Source organism: Sceloporus occidentalis, unplaced genomic scaffold (genome assembly GCF_023333645.1).
Source record: "Sceloporus occidentalis isolate IW3139 unplaced genomic scaffold, rSceOcc1.0.p SCAF_1, whole genome shotgun sequence".
Taxonomy (NCBI): domain Eukaryota; kingdom Metazoa; phylum Chordata; class Lepidosauria; order Squamata; family Phrynosomatidae; genus Sceloporus; species Sceloporus occidentalis.
This window is the reverse complement of record NW_028316981.1, coordinates 10,423,563-10,444,728: the sequence shown is the minus strand read 5'-3', so window position 1 is coordinate 10,444,728 and position 21,166 is coordinate 10,423,563. Positions and strand designations below refer to the sequence as shown.

General features: G+C 43.2%; 1 protein-coding gene and 1 pseudogene across 2 annotated transcripts; both read left to right on the top strand.

Annotated features, from left to right (window-relative positions):
- The first annotated feature begins 645 nt into the window (after window positions 1-645).
- Window positions 646-7,944, top strand: LOC149320691 (uncharacterized; annotated as a pseudogene). Its single transcript, XR_016279385.1, has 4 exons — window positions 646-2,806; window positions 2,905-4,102; window positions 5,475-5,580; window positions 6,701-7,944. The product of XR_016279385.1 is annotated as an uncharacterized LOC149320691 (transcript).
- Window positions 7,945-12,572: 4,628 nt separating this feature from the next.
- On the top strand, window positions 12,573-19,298 carry LOC149320690 (uncharacterized). Its single transcript, XM_089503876.1, has 4 exons — window positions 12,573-12,699; window positions 14,293-14,985; window positions 16,285-16,405; window positions 17,195-19,298. The coding sequence occupies exons 2-4, from the start codon at window positions 14,299-14,301 to the stop codon at window positions 18,559-18,561; spliced, it is 2,175 nt and encodes a 724-aa protein (XP_089360002.1). The 5' UTR covers window positions 12,573-12,699; window positions 14,293-14,298; the 3' UTR covers window positions 18,562-19,298.
- Window positions 19,299-21,166: the final 1,868 nt, after the last annotated feature.

The following is a 21,166-nucleotide window of genomic DNA, read 5'->3' as shown; positions in this document are numbered from 1 at the left end:
CAAGAACCCCAGGGGATCAATTCTCCCCTTATCCTCCCCTACATCCGCCACACCAGAAGTAGTTAAACTCACTAAGCTTCTTTTTCCTAGAGAGGCTCAGAGCAACTAAGGCAAGAATTATGGGAGGTGTAGTTGGAGGCACTCTTCTTCCTGTGGGCTGGGTTTGCAATATTTCCACCCTCCAAAAAAGGAGATGCACAAAGTGGGTGAGGATGATGCATGCAGGAGTGCTCTTTTTCTAATTGTCTTTTTTGCAATTTTCAGGGAAATTACGATTGTCTTTTTGCATTTTTCAGGGAAATTGCAATGGTCATTTTGCAATTTTCAGGGAAATGGTGTGTGGATGGCTGGGTGGTTTGGCTGCTAGATTATACTTTTTACTAGGGGCCAAAACAGTCTGCTTCCCTTGCAGCTTTGGGGCAAGCACCCTCTTTTTATTACCAAAGGGATGGGGTGTGTGTGTGTGTGTTGCAAGGATCATTTGTGCTTCATGCAACAAGGGTGCTCAACTAAATGACAGAGGGGTGCATCCACATTGTAGAAATAATGCAGTTTGCCACCACTTGAACTTGCCAGGGCTCCAATCCTACAAAAATCCTTGGATTTGTTGTTTGGGGAGGCAACGGCCTTCTTGGACCGAGAAGGCCGAAGACCTTGGAAAACTACAAATCCCAGGTGTCTATAGGATGCACAGCACTGAATGTCATGACATTCTGCATTGTTTTTACGTTGTGAATACACAATAATGCAGTTTGATGCCACTTTTAACTGCAGTGGCTCCATCCTGCAGAGCCCTGGGATTTATAGTTTTGGGAGGTACAAGCCCTTTTGGGCTGGGAAGGCTGAAGACCTTGGAAAACTACAAAACCAAGGAGCCTATATGATGCACATCACTGAATCTGGTGACATTCTGCACTGTTTCTACAGTGTAAATGTACAATAATGCAGTTTGGTACCACTTTAACTGTCATGGCTCCATCCTACAGAATCCTGTGATTTCTAGTTTGGGGAGGCACCAGCTCTCTTGGGCTGAGAAGGTTAAAGACCTTGTCAAACTAAAAAACCCTGGATTCCATAGGATGGAACTACAGCTTATCTTTTTGCCCTGATTCTTAACAAAAAGCTGTGTTTACCATGGGTTAGGCTTTCTTTCCTGCAGTTTTCTACATTACAGCTTCATATTATTATTATTATTATTATTATTATTATTATTATTTATTGAGAGCCAGAATGGCATCATGGTTTGAGTGTTGCAGGACAACCCTGGAGACCAGACTTCGATTCCCAGCGCAGCCATGAAACCTACACACTGACCTGCTGGGGCAAGTCACACTCTCTCAGCCTCAGCAGAAGGCAATAGCAAACCTGCTCTGAACAGATCTTGCCAAGAAAATCCCTTGATAGGTTTGCCTCACGGTTGCCATACGTTGGAAATGACTTGAAGGCACACAACAACAGCTATTATTATTATTATTATTATTATTATTATTATTATTTCCCCCAGCTCAAACTTCACTACTTAATTTTGGCCCCCTCTCCCAATTTCTCCCTGGATTATTTTTTCCCATTTGTATTTTACTGAATCAGTCATCTTCCTCAAGCTTCACTGAGGGTGCATCTACACTAGAAATAATTCAGTTTCAGAGCACTTTATGTGCAGTAGCTCCATCATATGGACTCCTGGGATTCATAGTTTTACAAGGTCTTTAGCCCTTGCTACCAAAGAGGATTGAGTAGGATAGAGCCAGGCAGTTAAAGTTGTGTCAAAATGCATTATTTCAACAATGTAGATTCTCCTTTATGTTAAAAAGTTGCTGGGTAGGAAAAGTGCCTTGACCAGCCCTATCCAGACTTGATGGATACTTTTGTCAAAATTGTGCGTTTGTTGCTATCATGTGGCTTCAAGTTGACTCCGACCCTCTCGTTGTGTTTTCTTGGCAAGATTTGTTCATAGGGGGTTTGACTTTGCCTTTCTTTGAAGCTGGGAGAGTGTGACTTGCCCACAGTCAGCCAGTGAGTTTCCATGGCAGGACAGGGATTCAAACCCTGGTCTCCTGGCTGTTGCCACACTACTGAATTCATGCAGTTTGATACCACTTTAACTGTTGTGGCGATATCTTATGGAATCCTGTTTTTTAAATTTTTTTTATTTTTAGTTTATTGTGGCCAAGAACTTCCTGACAAAGAAGGCTAAATATCTCACAAAACTACTGATCCCAGAATCAAATAGCATTTAGTCATGCCAAAGCGGTGCCAAACTACTTTATTTCTGCAGTGCAGATGCATCTATAGTCTCTTTGCAGTGAATTCTAACAGAAATATCTGTTCAATCAGCCTGGATTTTCCATTAAATTGTCATATTGTTAGAAAACTACTGCTTTCCAATATATAATGTTCCATGGGTAATCTTGGACCCATAAAAGTCTTGGGTAGGGAGATGGAAAGTTGGCTAAAACAGCCAATTTTAAACTATAAACTTTATCAACACACTGTTTGGTTCTCCGCATGAAGTCCAAGCACTTTAGTTAGTAAAAGCGTGGGAGATGGTTGTAAAACTGTCCCTTTAGCCAAATGGATTTGGGACAGTTTTACAACTAGAAGAGAATGAAAGTGCTTCAACATCATGCCGTCACATGTTGGGTTTGTTTTGTAATGCGATATGGTTCAATGAATTTTTAGTTAGTATATTTTTAATTCTGTGTTTGGATGATTTTAATGTGTCCTATGTTTATGCGTTTTCACATGTGTTTCAATGGTTTAACATGTTTTAATCTATGTCGTGCCCCGCCTCAAGCCTTGGAAAGAGGTGAGTAAGAAATCAAATGTATTATCATTATTCAAAAGAGAAAGGGAGAGGTCTATTTTTTTTTTTTTGTCTAATTTCTGCTAATTTTTCCCCTCAAGGAGAATCCTGTGCTGTCAATCTGGCATGACTGTTGTTTGTCTTTGACTGAGACTCCAATAAACTGAAGAACGCAGTAAACTGGACAATAAATCGGAGAACTCAGTACGCTGGACAATAAATCGGAGGACCCAAAAAATTGGTGAAGCTAATATACTGGACGATAAATTGGGGAACCCAACAAACTGGACAATAAATTGGAGAATCCAATAAATTGGCCCAAGACAACAATAAATTGGAGACCCCAATAAACTGGAGAATAACTGTGGAACACTCAATAATTTGTGGGCTGACTATTCAGAAGGACTCATAAAACATTGAACATTTTTCCCTAGGAAAGATCTAGGGTTGGAGGGGAAAAAATAGGTAAAGTGGCCCTTAGCTTAAGACAAGATGGCCAGCGGGACGGGAATGGAGTCAGTGTTTGGCTTTCCCTTTCAGACTATGGTAGAAGGGAAGCGAGGGATCAAAACAGAGGAGCAACATTTGCCAGGCATTATGCATTGCAAAAGATGGGAAGAAGAAGCCCCACGTGCCATTTGTGGTGGAAATATTAGGAGAATCTTGCCCCAAGTGTCAGGGGAAGATGTTAAGCAGGAGCCAGGGGAAGGGATGCTCCAGCGATGGGATGACCAGTGGCAGACGTTTCTGAAGACGATGGAGTCGCCTCCGTTAGAACTGGGAAACCCACCGTCACCAGAAGAGTCAGTACCCTGGGACAACGCTCAAGCCTTCCTGGCTGCCTTTGAGCAAGTGGCCAAGGCCTGTCGGTGGCCCAAGGAAGAGTGGACAGCCCGGCTCCGGCCAGCCCTCCAAGGAGACACTGAGCGAGCCTTTGAGAAAATGGATGCCGGAGACAGAGCGGATTATGGGAAGGTGAAGGCAACCATTTTGTGGAGGGATGCCATGCAGAGAGAGGAGCAGCGTCGAGATTTCCGGGGCTTCTGCTACCAGGCGGCCAAGGGACCAAGGATGGTTTATGGCCACCTCCAGGAACTGGGTTGTCGGTGGCTGCAGGTTAAGAGGCAAACCAAGGAGGAGATCCTGGAAGACTTGATCCTGGAGCAGTTCCTGGCCATCCTGCCCTTGGAGATGCAGAGCTGGGTGAGGGACCGTGGGCCAGGGACCTCTTCCCAGGCAGTGGCCCTGGCAGAGGATTTCCTAGCCAGGCACTGCAAGGCTGAGAGACCAGAGCAACAGGTAGGTTAACTGATCTCATGCGATGGGGAAGCACTTTCCCAATTGGTACTTTTCAGATGTCGTTGTTGTTGTTGTTGTTATGTGCCTTCAAGTCATTTCCTACTTATGACGGCCCTAAGGCAAACCCTAAGGCTCGCCTCGAGCTTTGATGAGAGGCAGGGAATAAATAAAACTGATTATTATCATTACTAATAATAAAAAAATCTATCATGGAATTTTCTCAGCCAGATTTGTTCAGAGGAGGTTTGCCATTGCCTTCCCCTAAGGTTGAGAGTGTGTGACTTGCTCAAGGTCACACAACGGGTTTCATAGTCGAGCTGCAAATCAAATCCTGGTCTCCAGAGTTGTGATCCAACACTCAAACCACAATGCCACACTGGCTCTCACTGTGGTTTTATGCGGTCTAGGAAAAATGGGAGTTGTGGTACAGCACCCAATATATGCTGGACTACAAATCCATTTCCCCCAGACAGCATAAATCCACAGTGAGTGAACCTGTAGTCCAAGAAAATCTGGAAGGCCACACATCCTCCATCATTAATGGATTACGACATTTATTTGGGATATCTCTTGCAATGGCAGGAGTTTAGGGATAGAGATCCTGATCTGCACAGAGGCATGCCTGTGGAGAAGAAACAGAGGTTTACTCCTTTCAGTGGGTTGCCACTGCCATCTTGAGGCCGAGAGTCACCCAGTGGATTTTAATTCTTGAGCAGGGAATCGATCTGATCTCCAGAGTCTTAATCCAAGACTTGATTCTTCCAAATTTCATTTGTATGCAGTTTTTCTGAAAATAAATAAACAAAGTGGTTTAAGCCAGTGTGGTGTAGTGGTTTGTGCACTTATTTTCAGGAAAAAACTGCATACAAATGAAATTTGGAAGAAAAAAAAACCCTGGATGGGTGGGCAGGCCTACTCCTAATGCTGTACAGTGTGGCAGCAACACCAAGAGCCTTGTTGCATTATTAAACAAACCTGGCAGGCAACGAAAAGACTCATGTTTCTCTCCCTCTGCTTGACTAGTTCTTTTCTGGTTGTAAAACCATGAGAGAGGGTAATTTGCCAATCTGAAATAATACATTTGGCAAAAATGGCTCTTTTACAATGCTCTTCCAGGCTTTTACAACCTGAAGAGAACAAGAGGCATGAGGAGGGAGGGGAAAAAAGCACACGTCTTTTTGTTTGCCTGCTGGGTTTGTTTACTAATGCACTAAGGCTCCAAGAAACTCCTATTGGGGATTTCAGTTGTTAGAAAGGGGTTAGACTGTGTGACCTCTGGGGTTCCTTCCAATTATTTCAGTCTATGATATACTCAACACCTCTTTCTTGTTCTATCCCTCTGTGCCCAACAGGGTCTTTGTTTCTGTTTCAGATGAAAGAGGTATCCCTGAATTTCTCTGTGGCTGAACAGATTCCATTGGTCTGTGAGCACAATCCGGTCTTCCAGGAGGAGAACGCTGAAATTGTCCATTCTCTGGGTCAGAATTTTTGTTTGTAAATACATTGATGGGATATGAGTGTTTATTTTATCTGTGCCGTAGTCTGACAAAAAGTTTTTGACAGTTTCTTGGAGTATAAGGTGGTTATATAGATGGTTATCATGGTTTGAATGTTAGACTACAACCAGGGTTTGATTCTGAGCAACAACAAACAAGGAGGCTGTATTGTTTAGACTGAGCTGTTGGCTTTTTATCTTTTCAATCTTTTAAAGTGTAGTTTTAAATCACTTTAGTATTGTCATTAGTTTAATTCCATTTTGATGTTCGCTTTTTTGTATGTTTTTAGCTGTATTGTGTTTTTAAATTGTAAGCTGTCTTGAGTCCCAATTGTGGGAGACAGGGGGGATATGAATAAAGATGATGATGACGATGACGATGATGATGATGATGATGATGATGATGATCTGTTGCAAAAGAGAAGAACCTGGCCAGTGCATTAGAGCCGCTTGAAGAGCTAGTGTGATATACTGGTTAAGATGTTCAGTTAGGAGTAAGAAGATCTGGGTTAATTTTCCCACTCAGTTTGCACTACTAACAGTCCTCACTGGATGAACATACAGTCAGCTCTTGATATCCACAGATTTCCTCCCTCCCCCAACAGATTCCAGCATGCGTGGTTTGAAAATATATTTTAAAAATATAAAAGCAAACCTTGATTTTGCCATTTTATATATGGGGTACTATTTTACTATGCCAATATATTTAAAGGGACTTGAGAATCCATGGATGTTGGTATCCACAGGAGGTTCTGGAACCGAATCCTAGCGGATACCAAGAAACCATTGTATAGTATGCGGTAGTTATTGTTGTGTGCCTTCAAGTTGTGACGACCCTATGGCAACCCTATCACAGGGGTGTATTGGCAAGTTTCTCAGGGGGAAGGGGGGTTTACCATTATCATCCTCTGAGGCTGAGAGAGTAGGACATGCCCAAGGTCATGTTTCCATGGCTGAGCCAGGATTCAAACCTTGATTTCCAGAGTCATAGTCCAGCGCTCAAACTGCTATGCAGCACTGGCTCCTATTATGCAGTAACGTAACATGAGTGTAACTGTAGTAGTTGAAATCCTTCATCCTTTCCTTAATCTTCCCTTTCTCAGGCCAAGAGCAGACAAGTGCAAGTAACAGAGATCAGCCAGAAAATGATCATGGACAAACAAGCTGGATAGAGATGAACAGCATGAAAGGAGGGGGTTCCAAGCATGTTGTGCAAGAGGAAGATCCCCAGATTTGGCCGTCACCTAAGGAGCTTAAAAGTTCTTCCTTGGGGGAGAAGGTAGAAAAAGCCATCCCTTACAATGGCAATGAGCCCCTTTGTACTACAAGCCAACAGAGAATCCAGATGGTGAAGAGCGAGGACACTGGGGTGGGTGGCAATGGCAGTTTCCCAGAGAACTCAGAGATCATTGAATTTCAGGTGACCCACAGTGGCGGCATGTCCTACAAATGCTTGGACTGTGGGAAGAGCTTCAATTACAGCACCAGCCTTGTCAGACATCAGAGAATCCACACGGGTGAGAAGCCGTACAACTGCTTGGACTGTGGGAAGTGTTTCCGCCAAAGATCAGGCCTCACAATACACCAGAGAATCCACACTGGGGAAAAAGCTTATCAATGCCTGGACTGTGAGAAAAGTTTCCGTGTGAAGTCGCACTTAATTCGGCACTCCGTTGTTCACCAGGGGGAGACCGGAGAGATGCCCTACAGGTGCTCCGAGTGCGGGAAAGGCTTCCGTTGGAACGCAAACCTCATCACACATCGGAAAACGCACATGGGGGTGAAGCCGTTTGAGTGTGCCGAGTGCGGGAAGAGCTTTTATTCCAACATGAGACTTGTGAGGCATCAGAGAGTCCACACCGGGACCAACCCATATACCTGTGCCATCTGTGGGAAAAGCTTCTGTGATAACACGGGCCTCACCAGACATAAGAAGATCCACACAGGAGAGAAGCCGTACATCTGTCTGGATTGCGGGAAAAGCTTCAACCGGAAATCAACTCTTATTTCGCACCAAAGGATCCACATGGGAGCTAAGCCATTCCAATGCAGGGACTGTGGGAAAAACTTCAGGTCTAAATCTGAACTTCACAGGCATGAATTAAGCCATGTGAGAGAGATAAGTGAGAAAGGTTTGGTTGGTGATATCTCGACAAATGAGCAAAACTGGCAGCAAACAGGAAGTTAGAAAAGAATGGAGAAAGGAGTGAAAATGATCCACTCTATGAATGTCATAAGGCACATAGTGCACTGTTTTTCCAATGCACCTGATTTGAAGTTTTGCAAAGTAAATCAATTCAATAAAGTTGAATTTGTAGTAAGTTGTAGTAAATAATTTCAATAAAGAAATAGTCCAACAACATTTGGATGGCTGCAGAGTTATTACCCCTGTTGCAGGTGAAGATGCTTTGAAAGCAGATAAAATTTAGTAACTGCTTTTTCTTTAACTGATGCAGATATCTGACATTATAAAATAACCAGTGAAATTTTGTTCATCTTTATTATTGATATCCATCTTCAGCAAAGCCAATAGTCATCTAAAACACCGTAGACTCATCATATTCCTAATCTCTGCACCTAGAACTGAAATTGTGAGATACTGTAAGATGGAGAATTTCTTACTCAAAAATTTAGTACCGTATTTTCCGGCGTATAAGATGACTGGCCGTATAAGACTACCCCTCTTCCAACATACACCAAATAATTTTTTTAAAAAACATCAGATTTGATTTCAATATGGTAATTTTAATTCAAATATTTATGACATGCAGGTACTTAGCAGGAAAACTTGTTGTATACAAAGCCTGCTTGGATTGGTCAGTTCTCCCTGCCTGCCCAGCCCTCCCTGTCTCCAAGATTTTCTTCTACCGTACTTGTACAGCGCTGCCCTTGCTGCTTTCATACGGTCACCACATGCAGAGAGTATACGGCCGCAGCCGTTTTTGAGCTCCCACCACCATATGCGGTGACCGCAGATTCTCCAGTCCGGCTCGGAAGTTTCAGCACCCGCAATATAAGACAACACCCAGCGTATAAGACGACCCCCCCCCCCCGACTTTTGAGAAAATTTTCCTGGGTTAAAAAGTAGTCTCATATGCCAGAAAATACAGTAATTGCTTTTTCTTTAACATATGTGCATTACATTGTTTATAATTGTATATTGTATATAATTATACATTACAATGTATATCATTACAGTGTATATAACTGCAGTAGTCCCTCCTCATTCGCTGGGGTTCAGGGTTCAAGACCCCTGTGAAAGTGGGAAAACTGCAAATAGAAAAACACTATCTTTTAACCCTATAGAACACCTATCTAGGAATCTCTAGGTCCCCCAAAATGCAACTCTGTGGTTAACATCCACTGGAAGTTGACCATGAAATTGCACTGGAGAACCTACAAATGCCGAGATAAATTTTTTTCCATAGGAATGTCTAAGACAGGTCCTCCATTGTGATCCTCTGGTGAATTCCTGAGAGAGTCATGCAGGAAGACCTAGAAATTCTCTTCCAACTCTATGATTCTATGACCCAAAAAGGGAAATGGTAGATCATTTTGTCACAGACGGGTGGTTAGTGTCCAAGATGCTCTTCCAAAAACCAGCTTAGTGCAAAGGCGGAGCAAAATGAGATATACAGTGCACCCTTTTTATATGCGGGGGATCCATTCCGGAGCCCCCACATAAAAAAACCCTCACATATGCTCAAGCCCCATTGAAAGTAATGGGGCTTGTGCATGGTGCGGCGGTGTGGCAGCTTAATGGGATGCGCTGCCACTTGCGCCCCACACGCTCCCTCGGGCTTCTTCATGTCTTTCAGTGTATGCTGAAAGCCACGTATAGTGTGCCCGTGTATGGCGTGGGCGCACTGTATTGGTATTGACATAATCAATAAAATCAGACCAATCCTCAATGAATATGTATGTCTTTTTTTGATGTGGATCTGTTCTTGAAGGAATAGGAAGGTTTTTCTGATAACCATGTGTCCCACACATTTTTTCACCAGTTTTCAAGTAACAAATTCCCTGTCTTCCAGCATCTCACAATTTCACTTCTAGCTGCAGAGATTAGGAATTTGATGAGTCTCCAGTGTTTTAGATGACGATTGGTTTTGCTGAAGACTGATAACAATAGTAAGGCCAGACAAAATTTCACTGGCTGTTTTCTAATGTCAGATATCTACATCAATACTGCATTCCAAAAATCATTTATCCTAGGACATTCAAGCCACTGGAAGTCAGGGTTTGATTCCCTGCTTGGCCATGGAAACACGGTGGGTAACCTTGGGTGAGGCACACAGTCTCTGCCCCAGAGCAACCTGTGATAGGGTTGCTTTAGGGTTGGTCAGGCCTCAATTGGAATAATCCTGTGTCCAATTCTGGGCACCACAATTTAAAAAGGATGTGGAGAATCTGGAACGTGTCCAGAGGAGGGCAACTAAAATGGTGAAAAGCCTGGTGACCATGAGCTATGAGGAGAGACTTAGGGAACTGGGTATGTTTAGCCTGGATGTTAAGAGATGATATGATAGCTCTGTTTAAATATTTGAAGGGATGTCGTATTGAGGCAGCATATTGTACTCCAGATGACACCTGACTGGTGCAGACTATAGGGGGACTATTGCTTCCCTTCACTATGGTGCAGTACAGACCAGCACAGCTGTGCAGCCAAAAAACCCCCGCCTAGAGTGGCTTCTTTAGGCGTCATAAGGGTTGCGATGCAGCCCTTACGATGCCGCTTCCCTCAGACACTCACACATCATCTCTATGCCCCCCCGTGTGCGTGGTGCCATGCAATAGTGGCACTGCCTGCACATAGTAGGGCTTGGAAGCATGTGGTTGGTGTGCGCTCCCAAGCCCTACTATCACTGCCAGAACACCATTTCCTGGTGGTGTGTATCGGGCCTATGTTTCTACGAATAAAGCCTAAGGAATTTCTTACAAGAAGGAGATTGGGGGTTTATCCGTAAATATCCTGGGAAAATCACGTAATTATGCATAATGATTTCACGTGACATCATACAAAACCCTCCATTAAAGTGGTCACAAAGAAGCATTAATGTGCATCTTTTTATTTCGGGATTTCAGAGACAATGTATTTTTGATATCACTTTATTTGCGCAATTGCATGTGATAATCATTTGTGCAATAATTGCCATTTCAGCTTCATTTTCAGGATGCTTTAAATGCACTTTATTCTCTCTTTAATGTCGAAATCAGCCCCAGTGTGATAAACTCCTATAATAATAATAATAGGATTTATTTATATGCCGCCCAATCACTGGGAATCCGGACGGCTTACAACAGAGGGGATAATAGATAGTTCCCTGCCCTCAGGTTTACAATCTAAAAAGAAATGACACAAAAGGAGAAGGGAATGGTAGTGGGAAAGGGGATCAGGTCCAGCATTCTTCTCTCCCTCTGAGGCCTGGACCAAGGCAGATGGACTGGAGGGAAGGCTCTTCTTCACCCACCTTCTGTTTTGCAACATCATAATGCTGGCTCATGTTCAATTTATGCTCAACAATAATCCCAAAGTCCTTTTCATATGTAGTGCTCCAGAGCCACTTATCCATTATCCTATATCTGTGCGTTTGGTTTTTCCGTCCAGTCCACAGAAGCAGAAGACAGAAATTAAGTTGACAATCTCACGGTCAAAGGAGCCATTAAGAGAACAAGAGCAGGAGATGGACAGCAAGTTGGCAACCTCACTTTTCTGTGGGTGTGAAACGCACAGGATCAGGAGCAAGACAGTTATTTCTGTCTATATAGCTGCCTTTGAATAGACACCATGGAGCAACTGTGCAGGATGGGTAAGCAGAAGAGAAGAGAGAGGGAGGTGCATCTACGCTGTAAAAATAATGCAATTTGACACCACTTTAAGTAATGTTGCTTCGTTGTATTGGATTTGTAGTTTTACAAAGTATTTCGCCTTCCCTGCCAAAGAGTGCTGGTGCCTCACAAAACTACAAATCCCACAATGTTGTCAGATGGAGACAGGGCAGTTGAAGTGGGGTGAAACTGCATTATTTCTACAGTGTAGATGCAGCTTGAGAGCAAGAATGAGCATATACCTTGGCAAGTTTACTAGCATGGAGTTAGGAAATACAGATCAGCAGGGAATGGGCCAGCATGGTACATTGGTTTGAGCATTGGACCATGACTCTGGAAACCAGGTTTCAAAATCCTGCTCAGCTGTGTAAACCCATTGGGTGACCTTAGGCAAGTCATGCTCACTCAGCCTCAGAGGATGGCCATGGCACACCTGCACTGAAGAAACATGCCAAGAAAACCCTACGACAAGTTCACCTTAGAGTTGCCATAACTTGGAAATGGCTTGAATGCACATAACAATAACAACAACAGGGAATTGTTGTTGTTGTTGTTATTATTATTATTATTATTATTAAGATTTATTTATAGAGAGCTGTAAAGTTTGCACTATGTGCTTTACATAGTAAGGGTCAAATATAATAAGAAAAATAAATAAGAAAAATAAAATAAAAGCCTGCCAACTGGCATACAATCTAAAACAACAACGTTACATGATCAAAAATATATCTAAAATAATACTAACTAGTATACAATAAATACAAAGCAAGCAGCAGATTAACAACCAGGAGGGAAAAAAAGTATGGCAGGGTTGCCAGATTCAAAACTGGAGAGGGCTCCTGTGCCCTTAGACAGTGGCCATTTCAGCAGGGCTTGCTTGCTGTGCAACCAAGTAGCAAGCCAACCCTGGTGAAATTCTCTCTCCATCACAGCCACTACAAGCACAGGATCCCTCCCCAGTTTTGAATCTGGCAAGCCTGGTGGAGATGCTCATCCTCTTTGTGTGGCTTAGGTTTGCAACAGGAAAAATAAGGGTTAAATATCAGAGTCTGGATTCCTAGAGAAGCCCAGACATTTCAAGAGGGGAGAGAGCCAGGCACACAGCTGGCTGCAGCTTCCTGACCAGCCCTTTTTAGGAGGGGATTTTTTAGTGGGTGGGAAAGCAAAAAGCCCTCTTGTTCAATGCAAGCAACACCCCAAGGGTCAGAAAATGTGGCTTCAGACACCATGAAGGGGAGCTGATCTTTTGCATTCCTCACAGGCAGTGACACAGGTTTGCTTTTGAATGCCATTTTTTCCCTTTTAAATTTGCATTGTCCAAATTTGTGAAGCTCACACTTTGCATTCACAGGTTTATGTGCATTTTCCAAATTTGCAAAGCTCACACTTAGCATGCCTCAGAGGTATTGATACAGGTTTGCTTTTTAATTTGCATTTCCAAATATGTGAAGCTCACACTTTGCATTCACAAGTTTGCTTTTTAATATGTTTTTATCTTTTAAATTTGCATTTTCCAAATGTGAGAAACATATACTTTGCATTCACAGGTTTGCTCTTTAATATATAAATACATTTATTTAAATTTGTATTTTCCAAATTTGTGAAGCTCACACTTTGCATGCCTCAGAGGTATTGATAAGGTTTTCTTTTTATATTGATTTATTTTTTAAATTTTAATTTTCCAAATTAATAAAGTTAATACTTTGCATTCTTTGCATACTAATATAGGTTGGCTTTTTATTTTTGTTTATTAAAAATATGCTTTTTGTATTTTCCAAATTTGTAAAGCTAATACTCTGCATTCCTCAGATGTATTGATATAAGTTTGATTTTGATTTTTGTTTATTTATTATTAATTTGCATCTTCCAAATTTGTAAAGTTCACAGTCCGGGTTTGGATGGGCTTCCTCTGAAATAAGCTCTATTAATAGAGTTCAGCTCTGCAAAAAGGCTGAGTGGGGCTGGCAACTGGAAGAACCCAAAGTTCCAGGACTTTCAAGGATCAGTTTTTGGAAGAATGTGCAACATTATCCTAGGATACCTTCCCTGATTCCTAGATTCTTGGAAAGAATCGGAATCATTGAGGGTCCAGACCATCAATCATTAACTCTTAGTAAATGGTGAAACCAATCTATAGATCATCATCAATTGATGATGATGATACCACGATTACTTGGAGTATGCCACATTTTCAAAGGATATCTCCCTGATTACTAGATTTTTGAATAGCATCCTTGATAGTCCAGAATTCCAATTTGTAATGCCAGATAGACCGTGAAAGTGAAATATTGGCCTGTATTCTGTTGCTAGTTCTAACTAGAGTAGACCCATTGAATCAATGGGATTTACCTTGTGTTGACTCATAATTGAATAACTGAAGGGAATGCCATAACCACAAACAATCAACACGGGGTTTTCAGAAACAAGTCATGCCAGCTGCATCTACACTGCGGAAGCAATGCAGCTTGACACCACTTTAACTGATATGGCTCAATGCTAGGTCTTATTTTCGTATTTTCATATTTTCTTTTCGTATTATGTGCCAGTGTGTGTTCATTGTCTTGGTCCTTACTGGTTTAATACCATATTAAAAATTTGTTTAAAAAAGAATTTTTTTTAAAAAAGGGGGGAAAACCATGTCCCATATCTGATGATATACTCACTGGTACCTAAGTTCTTGAGGGGAATTTGAATCCTTGATAGTCCAAAAGCTCAGCTGGTAGCACCTGTTAGACTGTGAAATCACCACCACCAATAACAGTAATGTGCCCCATTATACGAATTGGATTGATGTGTTCAACTCAGCCAATTTCGTTGTCTAGAATGTCACTTTTTACTCACAACCATGTTTTTGATTTCTTGGCAGGACAAAATGGCAGCCGAGCAGTGTGTGCCACCCATGCAGACTTTCCACTTCCAGTCTGAGGTGCAACAATGTCGGGTGAAACAGGAACCTACAGAACGGTCGCCCCACTGCTGGGGCTCTCAGGAGCTCTTAAAAGTGGTCCGTGTTCCTGAAGCAGGACTTAGCTATCCGCAAGCTCTGTGGGATGAGACAAACGCTCCGTTTGAGGACCCGGTTGCCTCTGGCAAGTGGTCCAGGAGGCACGAAATGATGGTGGGCTTACCAGTCCTCAGCAGAGATGCCCCACTGACATGCATTGGTCCAGACACTGGCAGAGTGGCACCACAAGCCTACAAGTACCTAGGTCTCCATGAACAATATGAGTCCGTGAAGGAAGAGATGTCTCACGATGCCGCCCTTGAAAGAGAGACCCAACGCCAGCGTTTCCGGGTCTTCCACTACGGGGAAGCTGGGGAGCCAAGGGAGGCCTGCCAACGTCTTTGGGACCTTTGCCAGCAATGGTTGCAACCAGAGAAGAACACCAAGGAGCAGATCCTAGAGTTGGTGGTCTTGGAGCAATTTGTAGCCATCCTTCCACCGGAGATCCAAGACTGGGTAAGGGAAGGTGGCCCGGAGACCTGTTCCCAGGCAGTGGCCCTGGCTGAGGATTTCTTACTGAGGCAGCAAGAGGCCAAGGAGAGGCAAGAAAAGGAGGTGAGGAGATGACTAGTGGACCCTTCTGGGGGATAAGGATTAGGGGAAGAGCTTTTTAGAATCATAGAGTTGGGAGAGACTTCAAAAGCGATGCAGTCCAACCCCATGCCAGGAGCAATGGATGCAAGCTCTAGGAAAAGAGATTCCCCCTCAACATTAGGAGGAACTTCCTGACAGAAAGGGCTGTTCGACAGTGGAACAAACTCCCTCGGAGTGTGGTGGAGTCTCCCTCCTTTGAGGTCTTTAAGCAGAGGCTGGATGGCCATCTGTTGGGGATGCTTTGACTGAGATTTCCTGCATGGCAGGGGGTTGGGCTGGATGGCCCTTGCGGTTTCTTCCAACTCTATGATTCTATACCATTTATCAGTGCACTCTCAAAACGGTTTACAATGTGTAAGCTCATTGCCCCCAACAAGCTAGGTACTAATTTTAGTGACCTCAGAAAGATGGAGTCATAGAATCATAGAGTTGGAAGAGACCACAAGGGCCATCCAGTCCAACTCCCTGCCATGCAGGAAATCTCAATCAAAGCATCCCCGACAGATGGCCATCCAGCCTCTGCTTAAAGACTTCCAAGCAGGGAGACTCCACCACTCTCTGAAGAAGTGTGTTCCATTGTCCAACAGCTCTTACTGTCAGGAAGTTCCTCCTAATGTTGAGATGAAATCTCTTTTCCTGTAGTTTCCATCCATTGTTCTGGGTCTTATTCTCTAGAGCAGCAGAAAACAAGCTTGCTCCCTCAATATGGAAGCCTGAGTCGAGCCTGAGCTCTGGCACTGAATTCACAACTTTGTGGTTTTTGAGTGAGTGGCTGCAATACAGGCATTTAACTACTGCACCACCAGGGCTACTGGCTAATAATAATAATATTTGTTGTTATTGCAAATATTCCAAAATTATATATATATATATATATATATATATATATATATATCTGAAATCTAAAACACTTCTAGTCCCAAGCATTTCAGATTAAGGAGACTCAAGCTGTATAGCTAAAACAGTAATAAAAACAGCACTCATGTGAAACAAATTAAATGCTTTTAAAACATAACAGTGCAGATAGAAGTACCACACCTCATCCACATTAAAATGTTCTTCCACAGGAGCCAGTTACTAGCTAAAACCTCTAAATGCAAAGGTCTTTACTTGCCAGCAGAAAGTGAGCAGAGAAAGAGACAGCCTTTAGAAGGGAATTCTGTGGGCCAGGGGCAGTTGCTGAAAAAGTCTGTAGAAGCTTTGATCCTGGAAATTTTGGCTCTGCTGCATGACTGTTTGGCTCCCTACATCTGTTTTCAGGTCCTGATCCATCAACCATCTGTGAATCCCCCTGAAACTGAACAGGAATCTTTGACTATTGAGCCAAAACAGCTTTATGAAGAACCGAAGCAAGAGAACACAGAAGATGCTGTCACTGCGAGTAAGGCTTCTGTTATGGTGTTCATTGTCTTATAGAGTTCAGATATATTGGGAAGTATGTGGCATAGTGGTTTGAGCATTGGGCTACAACTCTGGAGACCAGGGTTTGATTCCCAGCTCCTCCATGAAGCCACTGGGTGACCTTGGGCAAGTCTCAGCCTCAGGGGAAGGCAATGATAAGTTTGCTTTAGGGTTGACATAAGTCAGAAACGGGTTGAAGGCACATAACAATGCCTGTGGAGGGTGCTAGTTTAGTAGACATTTTTGGGTGGACTTTCAGTCCATTGTTGTCAAATGAGCATTTTCTCTACGGAAAAAACAACAAACATTTCTGTAAGTTTGAACCAGAAAGTGGCTGTGCACAGCACCCAAATTGCTAAGCATAGTTGTGTATTGTATATAATGGTTCTTGAGCATTCATGGATTTTGTTACCCATTGGGGGTCCTGGAACCAAACCCCAGCGGATACCAAGGCCCACTGTACTGTTTAGCAAAAATTAATAAAAATAATTTTCTCCCCATTGGCCCTCCACACATCATAGATGGTTTAAGGCTCACAAGTGGACCCTTTTTAGAACAGGAAAACAGGGTCTCTCTCTTTTTTATAGTCTCTCTCTGGGGTAAAAACATGGTTCAGAGGACAAAAACGCCCCCCCTTAAAAATGGGGGGGGGGGAATAGGGGCCACAACAGCCTCAAAAACAGCCTTGGGGCACACATGTGGTTCACAGGCTAGGCTTTCCTTACCCCTGATATAATTCATGTTGGCTTTGCCTATTTATTTCCTCCAGGTGTGGAATGGACGCCAGTCAGAGAGGAGGAAGAAGAGGAGCAGGAGATGGAGGGAAATCCACAGCTGGAAATCCAGGACCAAGTGGGACTGCAGGGGTTGTCTACCAAAAGATTTTCTTGGTGTGTGGAATATGGAGAATTTTCTGCAAATCCACCTGAAACAGAAGCACCAGGCCAACCTGAAAATCAAGAAGGAACCTCTGTTTCTTCCGCGGAGAGTGATGGGGACTTCACTGAAATAGAGGAGGAGATCCCTAACAGCAAGGAACAAAATCCATGTACTGCAGATGAGGAGACCCAAAATCAGACTGTAGGCTTTATTTCTGACGAAAGAATCCTTACAGGAGAAAAGCTACACAAATGCTTGGTTTGTGCAAAAACCTTCACTTCAGAATCCAGCCTCATAGAGCATGAGAGGATGCATGTGGGAGAGAAGCTGTATTCTTGTTTACACTGTGGGAAAGGTTTTCGCACAGGCTCAGACTTCATTCAGCATCTAAGAACCCACACCGGGGTGAAAATTTTCAAATGTTCCGAATGTGGGAAATGCTTCCGCCACACTTTCTCCTTCACCAGTCATCTGAGAAACCACATGGGGGAGAAGCCGTTTCAATGCTTAGGATGTGGGAAAAGCTTTGGCACCCGCTCGGAACTGGTCAGGCACGAGAGATCCCATGCAGGCGAGAAGCTGTACAAATGCTCAGATTGTGGGAGAAGTTTCTGCCAGAGCTCACAGCTGATCACTCACCGGAGAATCCACACAGGAGAGAAACCATTCAAATGCCTTGAATGTGGGAAAATCTTCAGCAGGAGCTCACACCTTCTTGGGCACCAGAGAATCCATTCAATTGAGAAACCGTATAAGTGCACAGATTGCGGGAAAACCTTCAGTGGGAGGTCCCACCTCAATAGGCACCAAAGAATCCACACAGGAGAGAAGTTATTTAAGTGTTTGGTGTGTGGGAAAAGCTTCTGCATGAACTCGGACCTTATTGCACATGAAAGAATTCACACTGGGCACAAACCATACAAATGTCCGGAATGCGGGAAAGGCTTTAGTCAGAAGCAACACCTCACTAGCCACCAGAGGACCCACACAGGAGAAAAACCGTACGTTTGTTCACACTGTGGGAAGGGCTTCAGCGTGAGCTCCAACCTCAATACACATGAGCGCACCCACACTGGCGTGAGACCCTTCAAATGTTCTGACTGTGGGAAAAGTTTCAGTCAGAAATCCCACCTCATTGGCCATCAGAGGATCCACACTGGGGAGAAGCCTTATTTGTGCATGGATTGTGGGAAAAGCTTTGGGTCAAGTTCAAATCTTATGGCGCACATGAGAATCCATAGTGGCGAGAAAGCCTAGGAGCATTTCCTCAAGAGCTGGAACCAATTTGATGAAGAAGAACTTTCCTTCTAATCCTATCCCCCCGCCATCTATCTCCTTGCTAACATTCCCATTTAGATGCTAGAGAATTGGGAATTTTAGGAAATAAGATATAGTAGCATTGTCAGGGTCAGTCCAAGAGATTTTGCTGTTTGAGGCTGAGGACAAGATGACGCTTCCTCCGTCCATGGACATAAGCTGACTGGACTGGTAGTTGAATCTTGCTTCACCCCGAATGATGGATTTGGGACCTTCACCTCACCTGAGACTGTTAAGATTCAAGGGGCTGTAGGCAGGCTGTGTGACATAAGCACACAACTGTCGTCCAGCAGATAGTGACAGCTGAAATATTTAGAAGGAAAAGGCGAGAGACTGGATGGGCTGTCCCTCAGTGTTTGCCACCTGAGGCTGTTGTCCCACTCTGCCTCATGGCAGGGCTGGCTCTTCAGTATTATACAGGATCATCCAAAATCCACAGAACAGTGATACCTTTATTGGACCAACCAAAATGCACATTGTACATGTTGCAAGCAATATGTTGGTTATTAGTTGGCCCAATAAAGTCATTGCTGTTTTGTGGGTTTTGGGTGATAAATGTACTTTGCTATATGGCCAACAAGGCTACCCCTGGATATGTCTTCAGTATTACGTTTGGCATGTTGATACTTAACTGTTGCAGATCAATGTTCTAGCAATAAAGTTGATCGTTGAAGGTATGATTTTCTTCCCTCCTTGGGACATGCACTGGGCCAGACCTAGAACCAATGCCCACCTTGTTTCTGTAGTTCAGGAGTTGAGAATCTCAGGCTCTGTAGCCACATCCTTCTGCAATCCCAAGTATACCCTATAAGTCTCTCCTAGAAGGACATGCCCCTTTTCTCCTTACAACATTTTTTGGTATTTAACTTATCACAAAGATTCCACCCCAACCTTCTCCATCTACTGAAAGTTAAGAGGTGATATGATAGCCCTGTTTATGTATTTGAAGGGGTGAGGATGGAACTGTCGAACAGCCCTTACTGTCAGAAATGTTAAAGTGGAATCTCTTTTCCTTTGCATCCATTGTTCCAGGTCCTATTCTTTGGAGCAGCAGAAAACAGGCTTGTTCCATCCTCACCCATTCAAATACATACACAGGGCTATCATATCACCTTCTTTGGAGGTCTTTAAACAGAGGCTGGATGGCCATCAGTCGTCAGATGCTTTGATTTTCCTGCATGGCAGAAGGGGATGGCCCTTGGGGTATCTTCCAACTATGAGATTCTATTACAGTCGGCCCTTCTTATACACTGATTTTTTATACACGGATTTAAGCATACACGGTTTGAAAATGTTCCAAAAAAGTATAAATTTACCTTGATGTTCCATTTTTTATTAGGGACACCATTTTGGTATGTCATTATACTTAATGGGACTTGAGCATACACGGATTTTGTTATACATGGGGGATCTTGGAACCAAACCCCAGCGTATAACAAAGATCCACTGTATTCTAATCTGACCTTCCCTCCCAACATCTGTGTTGTGTTAGTGGACCTCAGCAAGCCAAATAAGACCCATGGGCTGGAGATTTCTCCCTCGGTTGATGCTCTGGAACAGCAGTTTTCAACACTGTTGGACAGCAGACGTGGGTCCTTCTCAACCTTTACTGAAACTTTCTGAAGGAAGTGCACATGCTCTGCCCCCAAACTGCAGCTCTCCTCCCCAAAAGTGAAGAAAGGTCCTAGTCCTCATGGTTCTGAATTTTAAAAGTCCATCACCACCTGTGGAGGGAAAAGTGAATTTTCCACCACTTCTCTTTTTGAGAGTGGGTGTGTGGAGACAGGGATCCCAGGCGTGTATGTGGAAAACTGACCTCCAGACCCTCTGAAGCCCAATTTTGTGTATTACAATATAAATATGACTAACAGGTCAGAAGCAGTTTCTAGTGGGTTTAGGGAGGGACAAAGAAATAAACTTTCCAGAAATTTTGAAATAAGAGAGAATATATTTTCCCCATTCCCCAGCCCCAGAGGGAAAAATTGAAATATTCAAAAGAATTAGGAGGGGGGGGGGGGAAAGAAGCACCAAATATTAGCATCCTTGACAAGTGGAAAGTTACTTCAGGATGATAAAACATATTCTGTGTAACTTTAGTTTGGCACCTACTTGTATATGGCTTATTAAAAATGTTTATTTAAAGAATACTTCCAAATTGTAAGTTATTTTTTATTTTGTTGTTGTTGTTGTTTCAAGTGGACCTAAAAGGTCCTGAACTGCAAAGTATCTCTCTGGATTTGCTGGAGGTGCTGGAGTTTTCTGAGGTGTGGGTAGACAAACAACAAAACTAGAGGGGCTAAACCCACTCTATACAGTGGGCCCTTGTTATCCGCTGGGGTTTGGTTCCAAGATCTCCCATGGAGAACAAAGTCTATGGATGCTCAAGTCCCATTCAATACCATGAGATAGAAAATATATAAAATGGCAAAATCAAGGTTTGCTTTCTGGAATTTATATATTTTTAAAGCATATTCAAGCTGTGGATGCTTGAACCCATGGATAAAAATATCTGTGGATAAGGAGGGCTGACTGTATTAGTAAACAA

What these genes read in the sequence shown, in the direction of transcription:
- LOC149320690 (XM_089503876.1), top strand. Translation starts at nt 14,299, where the DNA reads ATGGCAGCCGAGCAGTGTGTGCCACCCATGCAGACTTTCCACTTCCAG. An exon ending in AGGAGAGGCAAGAAAAGGAG is followed by an intron (nt 14,986 to 16,284) that starts GTGAGGAGATGA and finishes ATCTGTTTTCAG; the next exon opens with GTCCTGATCCATCAACCATC. An exon ending in AGAAGATGCTGTCACTGCGA is followed by an intron (nt 16,406 to 17,194) that starts GTAAGGCTTCTG and finishes TATTTCCTCCAG; the next exon opens with GTGTGGAATGGACGCCAGTC.